Below are 19,067 nucleotides of genomic sequence, written 5' to 3'. Positions count from 1 at the left end.
GCGTCTGCCCTGGGTTGTGTTGCTGGTGTGAAGAGTGTGGTGGGAGTTAAGGCTAATGGTAGTTTAGCAGCCAAGCACTATGATTATGCAGAAAGAAGATTGAATGTGTGTGTGTGATTTATTGAGGATATGCACAAGCCACGGCCTCTCCCCTGACATTTCTTTTTTACTATTGGTATTTACCTCAGTTGTAGTGCAGTAGTCTTGTCTGTTGGATTTTGTATCTTCCAAAAGTACCTACCGTAATTTACTTCCTTTGAAAGTCTGTCTTGTAACTACCATCAGCTATCATTTCTATAGTTCCTACTCCTAGTTTTGTATTCACACATCAATTGTGTTTCTATTACAGTCAGGTCCCATAGTTGCAGATGTCTCTAAATTCTTAAATGAAAAATCTAAATAAAACAGGCAACATCATTAATCAGGCTGATTAATGATTCAATTAAACCTCATGTTTTTTCTTGATAAATTTTGCCTTAAATTTTATGTCCTCTCCTAACTGAGAAGGCTAATTGCAACTGTAACGCCTGGGATTCGAACCGAGGTCTCCTTCGTGGGAAACAAGAGGAATCCTTGCTTGGGTAGGGAAGATATTAGACTAGGCTTCAGGCCTAGTTATATTGTATTACATACTCTGCCTTACAGATCGTTTAAAATTAAACAAATGTCATTAAAGTCACTTACGGATTTCAGCTTTAAACCCAATTTGTACACATTTATGGAATGCATGTTGCAATATATTATTTTTGCCTCAAGAAACAGTTTGAGGAACCTTATGATGGAGTACAAATTAGGTTTCAGGCCTCGTTGTTTTAGATTCCTGCAGCACTCTAGTATTGTTGGTTGCCAGTCAGGTGATCCCTCTGTGATTCCTGTCTCTGTGCCCTCTTCCTATCTGTGTGATTGATTTGACAGCTCATCGTTTTGTCTGCCAATATGGGTGTCGCGATCTTATCACCTGAGGGCTGTTTTGCACTCCCCATTCCTGCCGCCAAGCTTCCTCAAACACATTCCTCCTCCCAATCAACCCCCATCCTGGCCTGAAACAACAAAGGGAGACAGCTACTTCAGCTGTTAAGACTAGTGCTTTACAGTGCAAATAATTGCCTGCCCTATAACCCTGATGTTGGGCTAAAGCCTAAAGCATTTCCTGGACCTTTTTATATGGACATATTATTTGCAGTTATTGCCAGTTGTTGAATATGATCGCCATGAATACGCTTTACTAGATGGGCACAGCCTAGTCTAGAGGCATATTGCTTCTTGTGTCAAAGCCTTCTGAACCTCAGGTGAACATATCTCTGTATTTTATTTTTTGGGAAGTCTTGCTTGTGCGTGTAATGGCCAACACAGACCATAATTGGAATTCCAGTTATCTTAACATCCAAACATTCGAGGACGTTGTAGTAAGAGCATTTGATCTAGGCCTAGTCACCAACCTTTTGTTGGTCGAACATTTCTACTCATTATTAGGTGTTTTTATCATGTGGCACAGACGGGGCCAGCTGTCTAGAACAGTGTGTGTGTGTGTGTGTGTGTGTGTGTACACGTGCGTGCGTGTAACTAACTAGGTATGTACAATATGTATGTAACGTACGAACATACACATACTGTATGTGTGTATGTCCACCATTTCATATTTCAGCTGATTACACGGTATGGGGTTAGGCCGAAGGCACACGGGTGATAATGTTTTCGCCCCTGTGTGTGTGAGTGTGTGTGTGTATGTGTGTGTCTGTGGCTAATTTAGCAAACAACTACTAGTGTTAATACTTTTGTGCACGCTTGGGGTGAATATAATCTGAGATCCACCATGCCTCCTCCAGACTAGTGTTGTGTCGGTCATGAATGAACAAATCAAATGAACTAGTTCTTTTTGGTGAACGAATTGCACCCGTTCACTTCCGTGAATGATCCGTTTAGGTCGTGCAGTTGCAAATGCGAGGCGGTGAAACCGGTGATACTGTTCCGTTCCTCTTTCCTCATTCAGCGAATCAGTGCGAGCTGGAGCGCGGGGGTGAGCTCTCCCGTCTACAGGCAGCAAGCAGAGGAGCAGGGGGTGGCAGACTGGCTGACTGACTGACCAAGATGCGAGATAGAACGAAGTGAATGACCGAGAACGAAAAGCATATTGTTCTTCCTTCACTCTGAACGAAGTGCTGTGACCGACTAGTGAACAAACGTTATAGTCTGTCTAATGTATGTAGTACGACCGGCTGACCGACTGACCGACCGACCGGTCGTTTGAGGGGATGTTTCCCCTCAAATATCTTGTGTATCTGTGTATGTTTTTAAATGTTCTGATTAATTGGAAATGGAGGACCCTGATATAAACAAGTCTTAGTGCTTTTCTATGGTTTTATCCTCTTAGTATATTTTGTATTGACCTGTACTTTCATTGAACTGTACTACAGTTTGAATTCGGCATACTGTTAATACAATTTTCAATCAATCATTCAATCAACCAGTTTTACCAACATTGTTCATGTGGAATAGTTTGTTTATGCTTATTTATTGAAATTATGAGAATCGCTAGCTCATTTGGAGCCTTAGTGATCCAGACAGGGCAGGGGGTGTAAAACTGAAATTATGGCTGGGGGAAGGAATCATATTGTGGACACATGGGGCTTGGTGACTGGGGGAGATCGTGGGTCGCTTGACTCTGCCACAATGCAACAGTTACCCTTAAAAAAACCCATATCAACTCAGTTTCATTGTAACTAAGATATCCGATAGAAATTCATAATGTTTTATGCCGTATTTAGCCATTAAGAGTGCAAATATCCGATCATATATCTGTGCTAGGCTACTAGTAGAGAGATTGACAATCATCCCATCCCTCGCAACAACAATCCCATTGCCTGAAGTGACGGTCAGCCTGACTCGGCCAATAGAATCAAGGTACGGCGTCACGTGGTGTTGCGCTGTTGAGTATGGAAGGTGAACGACAACAACCGAAATGAATGAAATGAACGGGTCTTTTTACTGAACGACCGAACAATGATCCGGTTCACCTAAATGAACCATAGTTCCCATCACTACTCCAGGCTATGGCCACTTGGAGGTCAGTCTTGAGCTATGCGGAACCCCAATTTGAGACTGATGTAATCAATATGACATCATAGATTCTCTCTCCATAGCGCCCACACGCAGACATGCGTCGTTCACAAACTGCACACATATAGTAACTTGCTATCTATACCTGCAGGATATTGCACAGGGGAACGATCGTTATTAGACCCCAGCTTATTCTTTATCACAATGTGATGAGTGTAAGTGTAAGCTCTCAATCAGATGCCGAAACGTGACAAGGTGGTATTGCTAATCATTTTGCATGGGAGTATTTTCTAGTTAGTGTCACATGTGTCGATTTTACTTGTCTAGCACCTGGTATTGTTTTTGTGCTGTGTGTGTGTGTGTGCTTTTACACCATTAGTTTATCCACATGTTGGCCAGCCATAGATCCTGTGGAGACTGAGGTGTCTCAGTTCATACATTAGATTAGAAATCATCTCCAATATTCTCCCATTGCAATAGTTAATTTACATTTTAAACATTGAAATATCAAAATAACAAGCGGATGAGATGTTTAAAGGTTTAGGGAAACGGAAATGGTGGACATTTTATTTTTAAGTTTTAGCCTGAAACGTTGGCTCTGAAGTTTCTGAACCAATCAGAGCGTCGCATCCCTCCAGGCTATGGGGTCTCAAATTCTGTGACTTCCTGCACGTGTAAACAAAAGTGACAGGGAGACATTTGGAAAAGCCAGCGGATTATTTCTAACCTGTACACAATCTATATACATATTTTAGCGTGATGAATACGTTTAAAACAAGTAATACACTTTCTGGATGTCATCTTGAATTGGATTAAAAACGGAGTAGTTCTTTAATCAAAACCAACTGTGGAGGAGGAATCAGGAAGCATGGGAATTAAATTGGTGAGCTTCATTTTTATTGGCCTTTATCGATGTGTATCTCTACACGTCCACGCAGCACGTTTTCGTTTTAAGGAAGTAATTAAAAATATATTTTATGGCCTTTTGATATAAAAACACACAGAAATGAGAATTTGCCCATTTGTTTGACATCCATTGTTAGGTATGCCCATATGATGACCACTGATATGGTCTAAAAGTGTGAAAAACTTATTTTTCATTTCACTACGCCTTTAATCCTAGAGTTACTTGTGTACAGACCACAATCCAGCATCTCTGCCTTCTCTTAGAGACTTGTATTGTATTAATAACAATGAACCTCTAAAAAACAAACAAACAAAAAGCTGGACAGTCTGTACTGTAACTGTGACAAGTGATCAAAAGTGGACAGGGCTGCATGTGTATGAACGTGGTGGACCGTTTCATTCCCATGGCCAGATCTGGGACAGGATTCTGTGTATTTTAAATCCGAGCCACTTCCCTCTTGTAATTTTCATTTCCTATTATTTTAGGATCAGACATAAACTGGTATAAATGTTAGCAGGGTATTTGGATATTTCTAACCATTTATAATCTTATTTCTTAGACAATTATGGACTAGTGTAGGGCTACACAGTCCTTAGTGAAAATGTAACCCTGCATGTGTAAGAATTGATCCAAATGGAACCTCACAGCTCCATTTTGGGCCTTCTTCATGTTCTTCCTTGCTCCATATACCAGCACCACCAGGTAGCATGGCCTCTCTATTCTTTTCTTCGTCGAGGAAGGCTTCTGATCTTCTAGAGACCATATCTCAGTGCCTCTAAAGGAGTTCTTTTTTAGCAGTAAGTGTCTGAATTGTGGATATTGTTTTCAGTTGTGCTGCATGCGGGAGCATAAAGGCTGGGTCTCGTTGTGCTGCAGCTGGGCTGAGACGGTTCTTTCCTGCAAGGCCACAGACATAAAAGGCCACAGATGTAAATCCTAAACCTTGTGTCTTTGATTGAGTTTCCAAACTCTTTGAAAACAGGAAGGGGTTTGTGTGTGTGTGTGTGTGTGTGTGTGTGTGTGTGTGTGTGTGTGTGTGTGTGTGTGTGTGTGTGTGTGTGTGTGTGTGTGTGTGTGTGTGTGTGTGTGTGTGTGTGTGTGTGTGTGTGTGTGTGTGTGTGTGTGTGTGTGTGTGTGTGTGTGTGTGTGTGTGTGTGCGTTGCGTGCGTGCGCGCAATGTGCGTGTGCATGTGTGTGTGCATGCTCTTGTTTATTACTCTGGGAACATTTGTCATGTGTATTTGTCTCTGTGTATAGGCCTCTAGTCTAGACCCTAGATTCATAGATCTAAACAAACACAACTTTGTCTTATGAAATGAACTATTTTTCATTTTTTTTATCCACAGATTTTGACCTGGAAAGCTCATACAGTCATCATCTAGGCCCATAGGAAAGAGGACGCTTGTATGCTGAGTCATTTTGATCTGATTTTGTGCTACCCTGTTGCCATTTTTAGACCTTGAATCAAACATTCATATTTGTTTGGAAATGGTTTGTTCTTCCAAATTCTTGAACGGGCTACAGCTACACCATATGCCATAGTAGGCTAAGCTTATTTGAATGTGAAAAGTAATGGATTTTCAAGATGGGCCACTGCAGTTTATTTTGGGAATGTCATTATAGGCTAAAATGTTAGAAACATTTCAAAAATATTTTGGAAATGTTTTGAAGCTTTTATATTGGCAAGTATTAGGGTTAAGTGGTTAGTGTGGTGATGGTGATGGTACTGTTTCGTCAGTTTTGTGATGATGACCTTTTGTCAACAACAGGGCATGCTGTGATATTTTACAACTTGTTTCATAGCCGTTTCTCTTAACAACCATGGTCCTTCATCATGGTTTGGTGGCTTCTTCTTCCCATCGTGCTCCTGAGATATTTTGATGGTTTCTCCCACAGCTAGACAACCGCCTTGTCCCCTTAGTTTCCCGTCCGCCCGCTCCCAAAGTCCCACCAGTCTTGGAGTCTCTGCAGTTACTGTGACGATTAGAAGCCTGAGTCCCTGGGGACTACTTTCACATCAAAGCAGACCAGAGACTCCGCAGCAGTCCAAATTTGCGGTTCCTCTTTTTTTTCCTGTAATGGCAAGCGCAAGGTTTTAATTTTCCAAATGCTTGCGGTTCAAATTAAGATCATCTCAATATGTGGCTTTGATTGATGTTTGAGAATAGTTTTTTGGCGTTTGATACACATATGGGATCCTTTTGATTTATTATAGTGCCACGGCACAGAAGTACCCAGAACATTGTTCTTGGGGTAGCAGGCCCAATCCAGTAATGGAAGGGTTGGTTAGCTTCGGCGTAAGGCAGAAAATCAATGTTACAAAAAATAAAATAAAACTTGAGTGAGCAGTTTGACATTCACGATTCTGGTTGAGGTCTGTTTTTTTTCTCTCTCTTCTTTTAAGATTGCAAGCTAATTTTATCTGCTAATTGCTGTCTATGATGGATGCTAACAGCAGGGCATGTGTTCAGTTAATTTGTCTAACCTTGTTAGATTGTATTTCTATTGGCGGACTGTGGTAATCTTGAAGTGTAGATTTGCTGTGTGTGGTGCAGCAGCTGAGCAGGCCTGTGTTTTTGTTGTTGAGTCTGGTGGTAGCTAAGCTGAATGTTCTTGTGTGGGAGATGACTCACCACCAGCCCCGAGGTGTTGAGAGGAGATAGGGCAAATTTCTCTTTCACTTCTCTTTCTATAGCCTTCATATTGGTTTCCACTGTGGCCTCTATAGCAGGACTGGTGATGTTGGCTGTCTGTTTAGTGTTTCTTAAGGCATTTTCACCATCATCGCCGGTGTCATATTAATGGTTAACAGAGAGAGTCCTTGCTTCAAAAGTGTCTTGTTGCGGCATTCTGTCATAATTTGCACTGCATCTGTGTTAGGTCATGTCAGTGTTTGTTTTGAGTATGTCTGTGCCCTAGAGTTTGCCACCGGTTATTGAAAGGATTTGAACCGTGGCTAATTGGCTAGCTAGCTTGCACCGTTCAGATTAGACGCACTGCTGGAATTGACATTGGAATCTCATGTTATTTACTTCCTACATAAGGCATGATTGTTTTGTTGTAAATATACGCAGTGTACTTTGGCTTAACCTATATTATTATCAGTATCATTATACTATTTTTGTTATTATGTTATGTTATTACCGTATGTAAGGTTGACAAGTTAGTGATTTTTTTATTTGAAAATAAAAAATATTTTGGTTCTGATCGCTCACTAATGAATCCCACACACAATTTTTACTTCATCACATCAGTAGATAATAGCAGTGTTAGACTTGTGCTTAGATGCAGGCTATTATTAGTCTGGACAAGTCATAAATTGGTTAGACCTGAACAGTTAGAATTGTAAAAATTTATGGTATTGTATATTCAATCACAGCCATCGAAGAAGCACGCAATATTTTTGCAAATATAGAGAATGAGTCACCCCAGCTTGAGTTGCATTTCTTTTCTTTTTTCCGTCTTCCAATCCCACCTTCTCCTTTGCTAGGGGTTGCTTTCCTCTGAGGATAATCTATAGAATCCGATCAGGATAAGTAGCTTGTGTTTATTTACCCAATGATTTTTTAATGATTTTTTTTCTCTGCAAAAGTCCCAACGAGCCAAAGGGTTCTAGTGAAGCCTGACAGAGCCTGACAGCTTTCCTCCGGTTTTGATACAGGGGCAAAGATGGGGAGGGAAGTGTGTGTGTGGTGTGGGGGGTGCTTTTCTCCCCTTTTCTGATGCTAATGAAAGGAGGAATGGTTTTCCAGCCTTTAGCTTGCAGAGTGTGTCTCTCCTGCAGCATGCTCCACTGCCTGGACATTGTGAGAGCACAAAACTCCAGGCCCGGGATCCAATAACGTGAAATTTCAGCAGAGAAGCGGCCATTGTGTAGAAAGAGGCAGCCGGGGAGAGGGGGTGGAGAGAGAGAGGGAGAGAGAGAGAGAGAGAGAGGGGAGGGTGACTTGGCGAGCACCCAGGGCTCAGGCCACATCCTTTCTCTCTCAGCCTCCCTCACCCCCCCCACTCCTCCTCCTGTCTTTCTTTCACTCCCCCCTTTCCCCTCCCCTCCCCTCAGGGGGTGGGAAGCCCAGGGCAGAGCCGAGGCAGAAGCGGAGCATGATGGCATGCTGAAGCCCTGTGAGCCATGGGCTGGGAGCAGCAGACAAACGGCCACTTTGTCAGCTCAGGAAATGGTTGTCCCTGGATCCCCCCTCACCACCACACACTGGAGCAGCCTGCCTCGGGGCCCAGGCCTGCCTGGCCTGCACGTGCTCCCTCCTCACCTCTCTCTCTCTCTCTCTCTCTCTCTCTCTCTCTGAAATATACAGACCTTCGTAGCTAGCTATGTGAAAGTCTCTAGTAGTATTACACACGTTAATGTTTCAACATTACATATGTGACCAGTGCCAGTGATTTCAACCACAAGTCAGCACAGTTGATATACAGTTATAGATGAAAATACAATTCATTTCTTTTTTTGGTGGTTTTCGTTTTTAGCCACATTAACACAGTTGGAATGTTAAAGAATGTTTTTATTCCATCAGAAAGTCGTTTTAATGTCATTAAGTCGTTGCAATTTCTTAAACAAGTCACTATGTCTAATGTTTTAACAATTGGGTTAAGCAATGCTAACCAATGCTAATCAGAAAATCAGCTTTCCTTTCAAAGTATGCAAATTCCGCTAAAATCCGCTTTTTTGTACACAATCGTTTTTGAAGATAATACTAGTCTTTTACTAACTGGCTAACAGAAATAGCAGAGAAAGAAGTATTAACCATCGTATTTTGTAAAAAGTGTGTTTATATTCGGTCCGCCTAAAGCTAATGTTCCAGATGGGGGCACTGGTGAATCAGAACAATGGAACATGCTTCCTGTTTCCAATAGCAGAAGAAGAAGACAATGTAAACATTGTAAACATTGTAACATTATGTCACCATAACGTGGCTATTATTAGTTACTTTGGAATGTACCTGCCATGAAAATTAAGGTCATAATAACGCAGATCACATCGATATGTAATATAGCGCGATATGTACTTGTTCTAGCTACAGGATTGATATCAATATAATGCGAAACGTAGCTAAAAAGCTATCGCGGGGTTGCCAGGTTCTGAGAAATAAGCAACCCGGTATATGAAAACAAGCGAAAATAGCCGATCTACAACAATACAAATCTTGTCCCTGGACCCTGGCATACATTATTTTCTGCAGACAAATAATAATAACAGGCTAATATAGCTATTTTATTTGTAGGCTACTCATCTGGAACATTTACATAGGCCTGATCTAATAAGGGTCCACTTGGTTACCAACTCTCCATAATCAACTACACTTTAAAAACAAGTCCAAATAATCAACTACACTTTATTTTTGTCAAATACATTTTTAGTAACAGGTTATAAATTATTATAAAATTGGTACAGTAGGCCTATGCATTATTCTTCTTTAGAAACAAGGCCAACTAATTATAATAAGCAGACATGTCAACACTGCTGGTTGAATAATGGAGGAATGAAGGGAAAACAGCGCCCCCTAAAGTCACAGATCACTGCTGAAATATTAGAAGGGCAAATTCTGTACTTTGGGGTTTCCAGTTCAACAAGTTTCAAATGGTCATATCTTCTTAATTTTCCCCCCAATTTCAATGAGCAATACATCATATGAAAGGTTACAGTGTGCAGTTTCATAATATGTAAAGAACTGAAAAATGACCATGGCCCCCTTGTATATTAAACCACTGGCACTGGTCACATATGTTTTGTCATAGTTGAGTTAATTACTGTCAAAGGGATGTGCAAGGCAAGGGATTGTTAAATCTGCGTTTGAGCTAAATACTTTTTTGTGTTTTATGTTTGCTATTAATACAGACTATTCCATGCAATAAGTCTGTGGGCACATCTTTTTTTTATGAATAGAACGAGACAAATTTAAATGAGTTTGAGAGCTGTTGACTGTCACCCTGTTCCCCACCCTGCCTGCCTCCACACACACCCTCCTCCTCATCCTTCGTTATGTTCTCTCACCCCTCCCTCTGTTTTGCTCTCCTGCTTCTGGTCGGAAATGAAGTCAGTCATCCAGCAGAATAACTTGGAATAATTTGGAATGGGGGGCTCTTCTCTCTCTCTCTCTCTCTCTCTCTCTCTCTCTCTCTCTCTCTCTCGTGGGCTCAGGCCAGCTGATCTGCTTCCGCTCTCAATTGTGTGTCCAGTGGACTGTGTGCTCTCAGCAAGGGGCGTGGAGAGCAACCTTTGTCTCCATAGACCATCCCGCTCTACACTGTGTGTGTGTGTGTGTGTGTGTGTGTGTGTGTGTGTTTGTGTGTGTGTGTGTGTGTGTGTGTGTGTGTGTGTGTGTGTGTGTGTGTGTGTGTGTGTGTGTGTGTGTGTGTGTGTGTGTGTGTGTGTGTGTGTGTGTGTGTGTGTGTGTGTGTGTGTGTGTGTGTGCGTGTGCGCACATGCATGTGCGTGTGCGCACATGCATGTGCATGTGCGTGTTCTGCAGGTTGTGAGAAACTATCTCTTTGGAGCCCTTACTGCAGTTGTTATCCTAAGAGGAAAATTATAAATTAAAATGAGAGGAGGAAGTGTAGCAGCCAGACCTCTTTTGTATCCCGTGCAGATGTTAAACTTGTTTTGTTAGTGATATCTAGAAACGTTTAATTTAGTGATTGCCAGTATGTCTGTCGGCTGTTGTAGGCTCAATGCAGTTTTGTGGTTGTGGATTTTCGTTATTTAGTATAGAGAGAGAGAGAGACATTTTCTCACTCACGTTGCTACAAACAAAATGGCACTAATGCGTCGGCCTGTCTTAAGTTCCTTTTTTCCCCCTCCTGTGTTCTCAAGACTTCCTCCCTGGGCTCGGCCCCCCTCCCTGTGAGTGTCATGGTTGCTGGCATGTGTGTGATGGTAGGTCTACAGGGTCAGGGCCTGGTCATTGTGCCCTGGTCATGGCTGAGCGACACCACCGCCTGCCTTCTGTTAGCCCCCAGGGACTACCGCCTGACTGACAGCCCCTCCTGCACCCACAACCCGTTTCCTTTATTGGGGGCCGTAGACAGGGGTACAACAGTGGCAATATTGCCCCTTTTACTACCCACTATCCTGCCTTCAAAAAAGCAGTTTGGGGTTGTGTGTGTGACAGTGCTTGTGTAAAGCTATGCTCTGTGGCGCTGTTTTTGTGTGTTCTTTTTAGGTGGACCCAGGAAGGGCGCTGGGAGGTCATTTGGGGGTGGGGGGTTAGTCATGGTCGTTTCGGCTGCTCTCTCAGGACCAGCTGCCCTCGTCTCGGCCCGGAGACAGGATGTGAGAGCGTGAACTGTTTAAAAGTATGAGAGAAATGTGTGCATCATAAAACCGGCCCTGACCTCGCCAAAAGACAACTAATGGAGGAAAAACATTGTTTTCCTCAGAGGCAAATCAGGTTTATGGTGTTTGAGTGTCTACTAGGTAACAATAAAAACAGTTTGCACAATGTGTGCACTGTTTTCTGCTGTTGAGGTCAGTATCTGCATGGGATTTGATTGGTTGGAGGAATAGCTCCATGCATTGTATTTGATTAGTTTCCATTCAAGAGAGAAGGTTGTCGTAGGAGGAAATTGGATGACTCAATGGTTATTTAAAGAGATGGTTTGAATAGTTTTGTAAATAGGCTCAATGCAGTGACAGGAGAGTCCAAAGACAACCAGTGAACTCAATATGAACTGGATGCATGGACAGCTAGGACACACAGTAAACCAAATTATTTTAATATCCACAGAATTACTGGAAGAAAGAGTTTAAAGAGTTTAAGAAGTTCTATTTAGTAAGGTTTGTAGTATTCATAAAGGTGTTTCCACTACTTTTCAAATATAGCCTAATCAGTGTGTGTGTGTGTGTGTGTGTGTGTGTGTGTGGGTGTGCGCGCCTGTGTGTGTGCGCGCGTGCTTGCGTGTGCACGCGTGTGTTCAAGCATGTGTGTGCCGACATGTGTTTTTCCTTGTGCCAGACTGGAATTAGCCCAACTCTTTTTTTTTTGTGTAAAGGCAGTCTTTTTTTTGTGTAAAGGCAGTCTTTTTTTGTGTAAAGGCAGTCTTTTTTTTTGTGTAAAGGCAGTCTTTTTTTTTGTGTAAAGGCAGTCTTTTTTTTTTGTGTAAAGGCAGTCTTTTTTTTGTGTGTAAAGGCAGTCTTGTTTTGTTGGTTGATTTATTTTGGAATTATTTACCATGGTCATCAGTCCTCGGAAGGAACTTTGGTCAACTATTAGCAGTCAGCCAGGATATTCAGCCCTACATGGCCAGAAAGTGATGGAAAAATAGCCACAAGTTTAATGTTCAGTGGCTCATAGATTAATTGCTAACCAATAACCTGGGCACAGAGGTTTGCCAAGGGCGTGGAAGGAAGGTAGCAGACCAAAGGTTGCCTATTTTCAGTAGGCCAGGATTTCCAATAAGGAGTTAGTAAGGAAGTGGAAGTGACCATTCCTTGAGGTAGAAACTGATTTCTGTAGATGTGTAGAGAGTTTCCTTTAATTTGTCTTATTCAATTTCCAGTGATCTAAAAGAGATTTTCATTACTTTTACTTTACTACATTACTACCTTTTTATAATATAGAAAACATTATTAGACTTTTGATTGTATTCATGAAATACTTTAATTGATGACAATTTTTCAATCTTAATGTAGGAAACAAACTTTTCTCGCGACCCATACAAATTGGTCCGCAACCCACACATGGTTCCCGACCCACTGTTTGGGAGACATTGATCTCGACTAGAGCACCTGTCATCTCATTGACACTGCTACATTTTAATTATTGACTAAACGTTCCAATATATCTGATGTCAGGATTATTAGTGAACCCAGACTGCCCAAAGTGTGACGTGACACAGGGGGTAAAGACGGCCATCGGTGAAAATCCCCGCCGTCTTGCTCTGCCCCGTCCATTCTCAGATCCTCTGTCTTTAATATGTCACCAGGAGACTCTGCAAAGCGCTGCCCTCAGCACACTGTGACCTTTGGCGTTTCCGGTGGCCTAGTGGAGTGTCTGTTATCTAATCAGGGAAACATCAGATTGCTGGAAGAGGCACAGAGTGCAGTAGGGGAGGGGGTGAAAGAGAGACAGGGATAGTGGTTTAGTAGGGGAGGGGGTGAAAGAGAGACAGGGATAGTGGTTTAGTAGGGGAGGGGGTGAAAGAGAGACAGGGAAAGTGATTTAGTAGGGGAGGGGGTGACAGAGAGACAGGGATAGTGGTTTAGTAGGGGAGGGGGTGACAGAGACAGGGATAGTGGTTTAGTAGGGGAGGGGGTGACAGAGACAGGGATAGTGGTTTAGTAGGGGAGGGGGTGAAAGAGAGACAGGGATAGTGGTTTAGTAGGGGAGGGGGTGACAGAGACAGGGATAGTGGTTTAGTAGGGGAGGGGGTGAAAGAGAGACAGGGATAGTGGTTTAGTAGGGGAGGGGGTGAAAGAGAGACAGGGATAGTGGTTTAGTAGGGGAGGGGGTGACAGAGACAGGGATAGTGGTTTAGTAGGGGAGGGGGTGACAGAGAGACAGGGATAGTGGTTTAGTAGGGGAGGGGGTGAAAGAGAGACAGGGATAGTGGTTTAGTAGGGGAGGGGGTGAAAGAGAGACAGGGATAGTGGTTTAGTAGGGGAGGGGGTGACAGAGACAGGGATAGTGGTTTAGTAGGGGAGGGGGTGACAGAGAGACAGGGATAGTGGTTTAGTAGGGGAGGGGGTGACAGAGAGACAGGGATAGTGGTTTAGTAGGGGAGGGGGTGAAAGAGAGACAGGGATAGTGGTTTAGTAGAGGGGTGACAGAGAGACAGGGATAGTGGTTTAGTAGGGGAGGGGGTGAAAGAGAGACAGGGATAGTGGTTTAGTAGGGGAGGGGGTGACAGAGAGACAGGGATAGTGGTTTAGTAGGGGAGGGGGTGACAGAGAGACAGGGAAAGTGATTTAGTAGGGGAGGGTGTGAAAGAGAGACAGGGATAGTGGTTTAGTAGGGGAGGGGGTGAAAGAGACAGGGAAAGTGATTTAGTAGGGGAGGGGGTGACAGAGACAGGGATAGTGGTTTAGTAGGGGAGGGGGTGAAAGAGAGACAGGGATAGTGGTTTAGTAGGGGAGGGGGTGAAAGAGAGACAGGGATAGTGGTTTAGTAGGGGAGGGGGTGAAAGAGAGACAGGGATAGTGGTTTAGTAGAGGGGTGACAGAGAGACAGGGAAAGTGATTTAGTAGGGGAGGGGGTGAAAGAGAGACAGGGATAGTGGTTTAGTAGGGGAGGGGGTGAAAGAGAGACAGGGATAGTGGTTTAGTAGGGGAGGGGGTGACAGAGAGACAGGGATAGTGGTTTAGTAGGGGAGGGGGTGAAAGAGAGACAGGGATAGTGGTTTAGTAGGGGAGGGGGTGAAAGAGACAGGGAAAGTGGTTTAGTAGGGGAGGGGGTGACAGAGAGACAGGGATAGTGGTTTAGTAGGGGAGGGGGTGACAGAGAGACAGGGATAGTGGTTTAGTAGGGGAGGGGGTGACAGAGACAGGGATAGTGGTTTAGTAGGGGAGGGGGTGAAAGAGAGACAGGGATAGTGGTTTAGTAGGGGAGGGGGTGACAGAGACAGGGATAGTGGTTTAGTAGGGGAGGGGGTGACAGATACAGGGATAGTGGTTTAGTAGGGGAGGGGGTGACAGAGACAGGGATAGTGGTTTAGTAGGGGAGGGGGTGAAAGAGAGACAGGGATAGTGGTTTAGTAGGGGAGGGGGTGACAGAGACAGGGATAGTGGTTTAGTAGGGGAGGGGGTGAAAGAGAGACAGGGATAGTGGTTTAGTAGGGGAGGGGGTGACAGAGACAGGGATAGTGGTTTAGTAGGGGAGGGGGTGAAAGAGAGACAGGGATAGTGGTTTAGTAGGGGAGGGGGTGAAAGAGAGACAGGGATAGTGGTTTAGTAGGGGAGGGGGTGACAGAGAGACAGGGATAGTGGTTTAGTAGGGGAGGGGGTGAAAGAGAGACAGGGATAGTGGTTTAGTAGGGGAGGGGGTGACAGAGAGACAGGGATAGTGGCTTTCAAACTGTATGTGTCTCTGTATCTTTAGGCACACCTGTATTCATAGTGAAAATAAATGATCTATGACATGTGACGCAACGCGTTGTGAGCCTGCTTTTTCATATTTTTGAAAATGTGTGAAAACAAAATGAAACGAAAAAAATATTTCGGCTATAACAACAGAAATTGGGATGCCTAGATTGAAAATATAGATATTTTTAGGGTATAGAATTTGCCTCTGTATTAGTAAATGAACGTACTTTTAAGTACTGCATATTCATTATATATTACTATAATAACTATCAACACAAAATCACAAGGCACACTTGGAATAGTCTCACGGCACACTGTTGGTCAAGCACTGACATAGAGGGCATAGAGGGGTATATTTTCTAGTGTCTAGGTCTCGAAGGCTATAGCTTGTAGCCTAGTTGTAAGCTACCTGTTTTAGGGGAAAGGTTAGGAACCAGCAGGGGTTTGGCCACGTGGTCACTCACCCACCAGTCGGGGTTAAACTTACACAGAGACGCCGGAGCGGTCAGAAATAGTAGCCGACGCGACAGACGGTCACTGCATGCACTACAAAAACACTACAGTGTTGAATCTACTCAGCATTTACTTTGTGGTTTTGCCTAGCTGGGTCTGTTGTGTGTTCAGACTCATCTAAGAGTAGCAGAATGTCATCTCAAAAGTCAAAACCTTCATGTTGAAATCATAGGAATCAAAAACTAAAAACGGTGTAGCTATCATGTGGCCTGTCTATGTCATCACTCAGTCATCTATGACATCAGTAGTACTATGTCATCTCCATATTTTGGAAAGGTTTCAGTCCAATCCGACCTTCATTGACGTCCAGTAATAAAATAATAAAAGAAACATCCACAGTATGTGAAACATATTCCGGGATTTACTTCCTTTGCCTTCTATCAGTGTGCACACGAAATCTGGCACTGATCAGTCCAGTGGTTTGGGAGATTAGCCCTGGAGACAGACACACAGACAGACAGACACACACACACACACACACACACACACACACACACACACACACACACACACACACACACACACACACACACACACACACACACAGACACAGACACACAGACAGACAGACCCTCTTCTAGATGGCTTGTCCCGTAGGAGCCACGCCATGAAATTTGATCTCAGTGAAACCTTTTATAGAATAGTTTTTGATAGCAAGTCACCAATATATCAGTGCCGAAACACACTCATAATTCTTAATCATACTTAATTCCTAATGAATTGTATGACGCCATGTTGATGCTGAGGTCAAATGGTGGGTTGCTGACTTTTACATGCAGGCCTGCTGGCTTTGTCTGGCCATGTCTCTCTCTCTTCATTTATGATGAGCAGAAACAGTTCAACGCGTATGTGTGAGCACTGCTATTAGACATCATCATCAGTTGTGACCATTAACGTTAACACTCCCCCTCTTCTCTTTTTCCTTTCTGCGTGCACACAGTGACAGTTATGCGCGTGTGAGAGCAGTGGTCATGACTCGGGATGACTCCAGTGGCGGGTGGCTCCCCCTGGGGGGCGGAGGCCTAAGCTGTGTGACAGTCTATAAGGTGAGCCGGGCGGAGGACAGCAGCAGCACCCACAGCGGAGGAAGCAGCGGTAACCCAAGTCCCTGTAGCCCTAGTCCAAGCCCCAGCCCCACCACAGTGGAGTTCCTCATCAAGGGAGAGAGGCTCAAAGACAAACTGGTAAGGGAACAATATACCATGCTTCAATGTCAGAGTGTATCAGTGTAACCAAGGGGATCTGTAAGGGTCTCGTGGTTATTTACATTATCTGAACATTTAATGTCTCCTCTGGCTAACAATTTAACAATAATTAATAATAATGCATTAATAATGAGGGGTCACAGTATCATCTGTATTATCAAGTCAACAATAATTTTGCAGCTGTTCTAATACTAATACTCTTTGGGTAAGTGTAATGTTACTACAGTACATTACAGGAGCCTATTTCCTGTTCCAGTAGCTTGATGTACAACTACATCCTCTAGCCATAATGTACAAGTACACGCCCTGGAGATGACACTAAAGTTGCTGAGATTAACCCTAATCAGCAGGCATTTTGTATTGCTTTGGTATGGTGTTTTGTCTTTGGTATGATCTGGCCAGGGAATCCAACCCGCATTCTACACAATAAAACAGGAAAATACACTGTACTTAAGTGTGTTCCCTCCGTTGCTCTCTTACTTATTCCCTCACTTCTTCTTTCTCTCTCTTGCACGCACCCACCCTCCCACGCACGCACGCACGCACATGCACACGCACACACACACACACACACACACACACACACACACACACACACACACACACACACACACACACACACACACACACACACACACACACAGAAACATTCTTTCTCACACACTGACACATGAGAATTGGTGCATTCTGTGGAATGAGATCACCAGGAGCCCCCCTTCCCGATCCCCCCTTTTCTCAAAAACACACGCTCACATAAACACACACTCACACAGGAAGTGGTTGTTTGGCGTGCCTCCATGGCGCAGGTATCTGAAAATAGGAGCGAGCTGCGTGATGCTGTGATGCATGATGATGACATCATCAAGGATAAGGGCAGATTGCTCAGGAGAGGAGAATGTGGGATGAGGGAAACACAAAGAATTTGGAAGCGGCTGACAGAAGGCAAAAGGGGTCCGGAAATTAGTACTCAGTGTGGCTTTCTTTCTACAAGATCTTTGCCCACGACATAAACATTCGTCTCATTCTTGATTTTAGTGTTATGACATCAGGAGGTGGGTTTTAATAAACAGTCCCCCCCCCCCCCCCCCCCCGCTGGAGAACATTCCTTTCGGCTGTGACCCGTAGAAACAGTTCTTTGTCTCACATTAAAGATATAGGTCCTAGTTTTCCAACCTGGGAACTATTTTTCAATGTGCACATGAGTTTCACAGGACATTAAAGGAGTAGTTCACCCAAATGTTTTTTATATATATATTTAATAATCTTTCTATCAATTACACACCCCATGAAGCCTTGAATTCTTGGAGATTTTTTTGTTTTCTGTCACATTCCTAAGCCAATCATTTTATAAGCGGTTAATGGGTCAGTAGGAGACTGAGGTGACTCTTTGAGTCTTCTACCGGACACTCCGCCGGTCATCAAATTAGTCTGGAAATTGGTTTAGGAATGCGACACAAAACCAACAAAAATATCCATGAATTCAAGGCTTCACGGGGTGTGTAATTCATCAAAAATAAGTCAATTTCTGGATCAGCTACTGAATCTGTTGATATGCAGTTTGATCACATTATTTGCCCTGGGCGAGGGCCCTGATAATAGGACCTATCGAGGAAAAATGCCAAAGATCATGGGGGGCGTGAGGCCTTGTTTGTTTGGAGGTAGTCAAAAATGTTTAACACTAGTAATCATAGATAACTCCCACGTGTAACATTGTGAAGCACACTAAAAATATTGTTTCAATACCTTTTGAAAAAGCTGAAATAGCCGATCTACTGGCTCTACGACATTAACCTTTTACATTTCACCTTTCACTATTCATCGTATGAGTACAGGGCTGTTTCACATGTCTGAAAATACAGACGTGTGCGTGCAGCTGTGTGTAGTGTCTCAACTCAGCCAGAAGGTCTAAGGATAGCTTGTTTGTCTTCACTTTTAGCAGGATATTCCACAAAGTTTGTACAACACGTTTTGTGGTGATATGCCAAAAGGTATGGCTTGTCAAAAAATGCACATACATTCCGAAGTCCGAACAGATAAATTTTCGAGTCTTTTTTATTGAATTATAGTGTTGAACAAATTGTCCATTGTCTGATTGTCCTTCTGAATAAATAATTCCAGGCAATGGATAGGCTTACCCTATGTCATAAACCAACCATGATGGCCAGCCCTCAGTTGGATAAGGAAAAGACAAGATAATCTATACTTTTACCTTTAGCTATCACCTGTCATTTAGACTCTAAATGACACAAATGCTTAACACCGTTTTTAGCAGCCATCGTTAGCCTCTGGTAGCTCCTATGGTGTGTATTATCGAATATCCAAAATCTCCTCGTGCACACGCACGCATGCGATC

General features: G+C 43.4%; 1 protein-coding gene across 1 annotated transcript in view; it reads left to right on the top strand.

Annotated features, from left to right (window-relative positions):
• The window catches only part of spred1 (sprouty related EVH1 domain containing 1), a 49,802-nt gene that overhangs the window by 3,295 nt on the left and 27,440 nt on the right, over positions 1 to 19,067 (top strand). Inside the window, exon 2 of the mRNA XM_083791902.1 lies at positions 16,450 to 16,693. Within this exon, the coding sequence (XP_083648028.1) occupies positions 16,450 to 16,693 (244 nt within the window). The remainder of the gene's footprint in view (positions 1 to 16,449; positions 16,694 to 19,067) is intronic.

Source organism: Protomyctophum parallelum (genome assembly GCF_964188405.1).
Source record: "Protomyctophum parallelum genome assembly, chromosome: 20".
NCBI classification, from domain to species: domain Eukaryota; kingdom Metazoa; phylum Chordata; class Actinopteri; order Myctophiformes; family Myctophidae; genus Protomyctophum; species Protomyctophum parallelum.
This window is presented reverse-complemented; position numbering and strand designations above follow the sequence as displayed.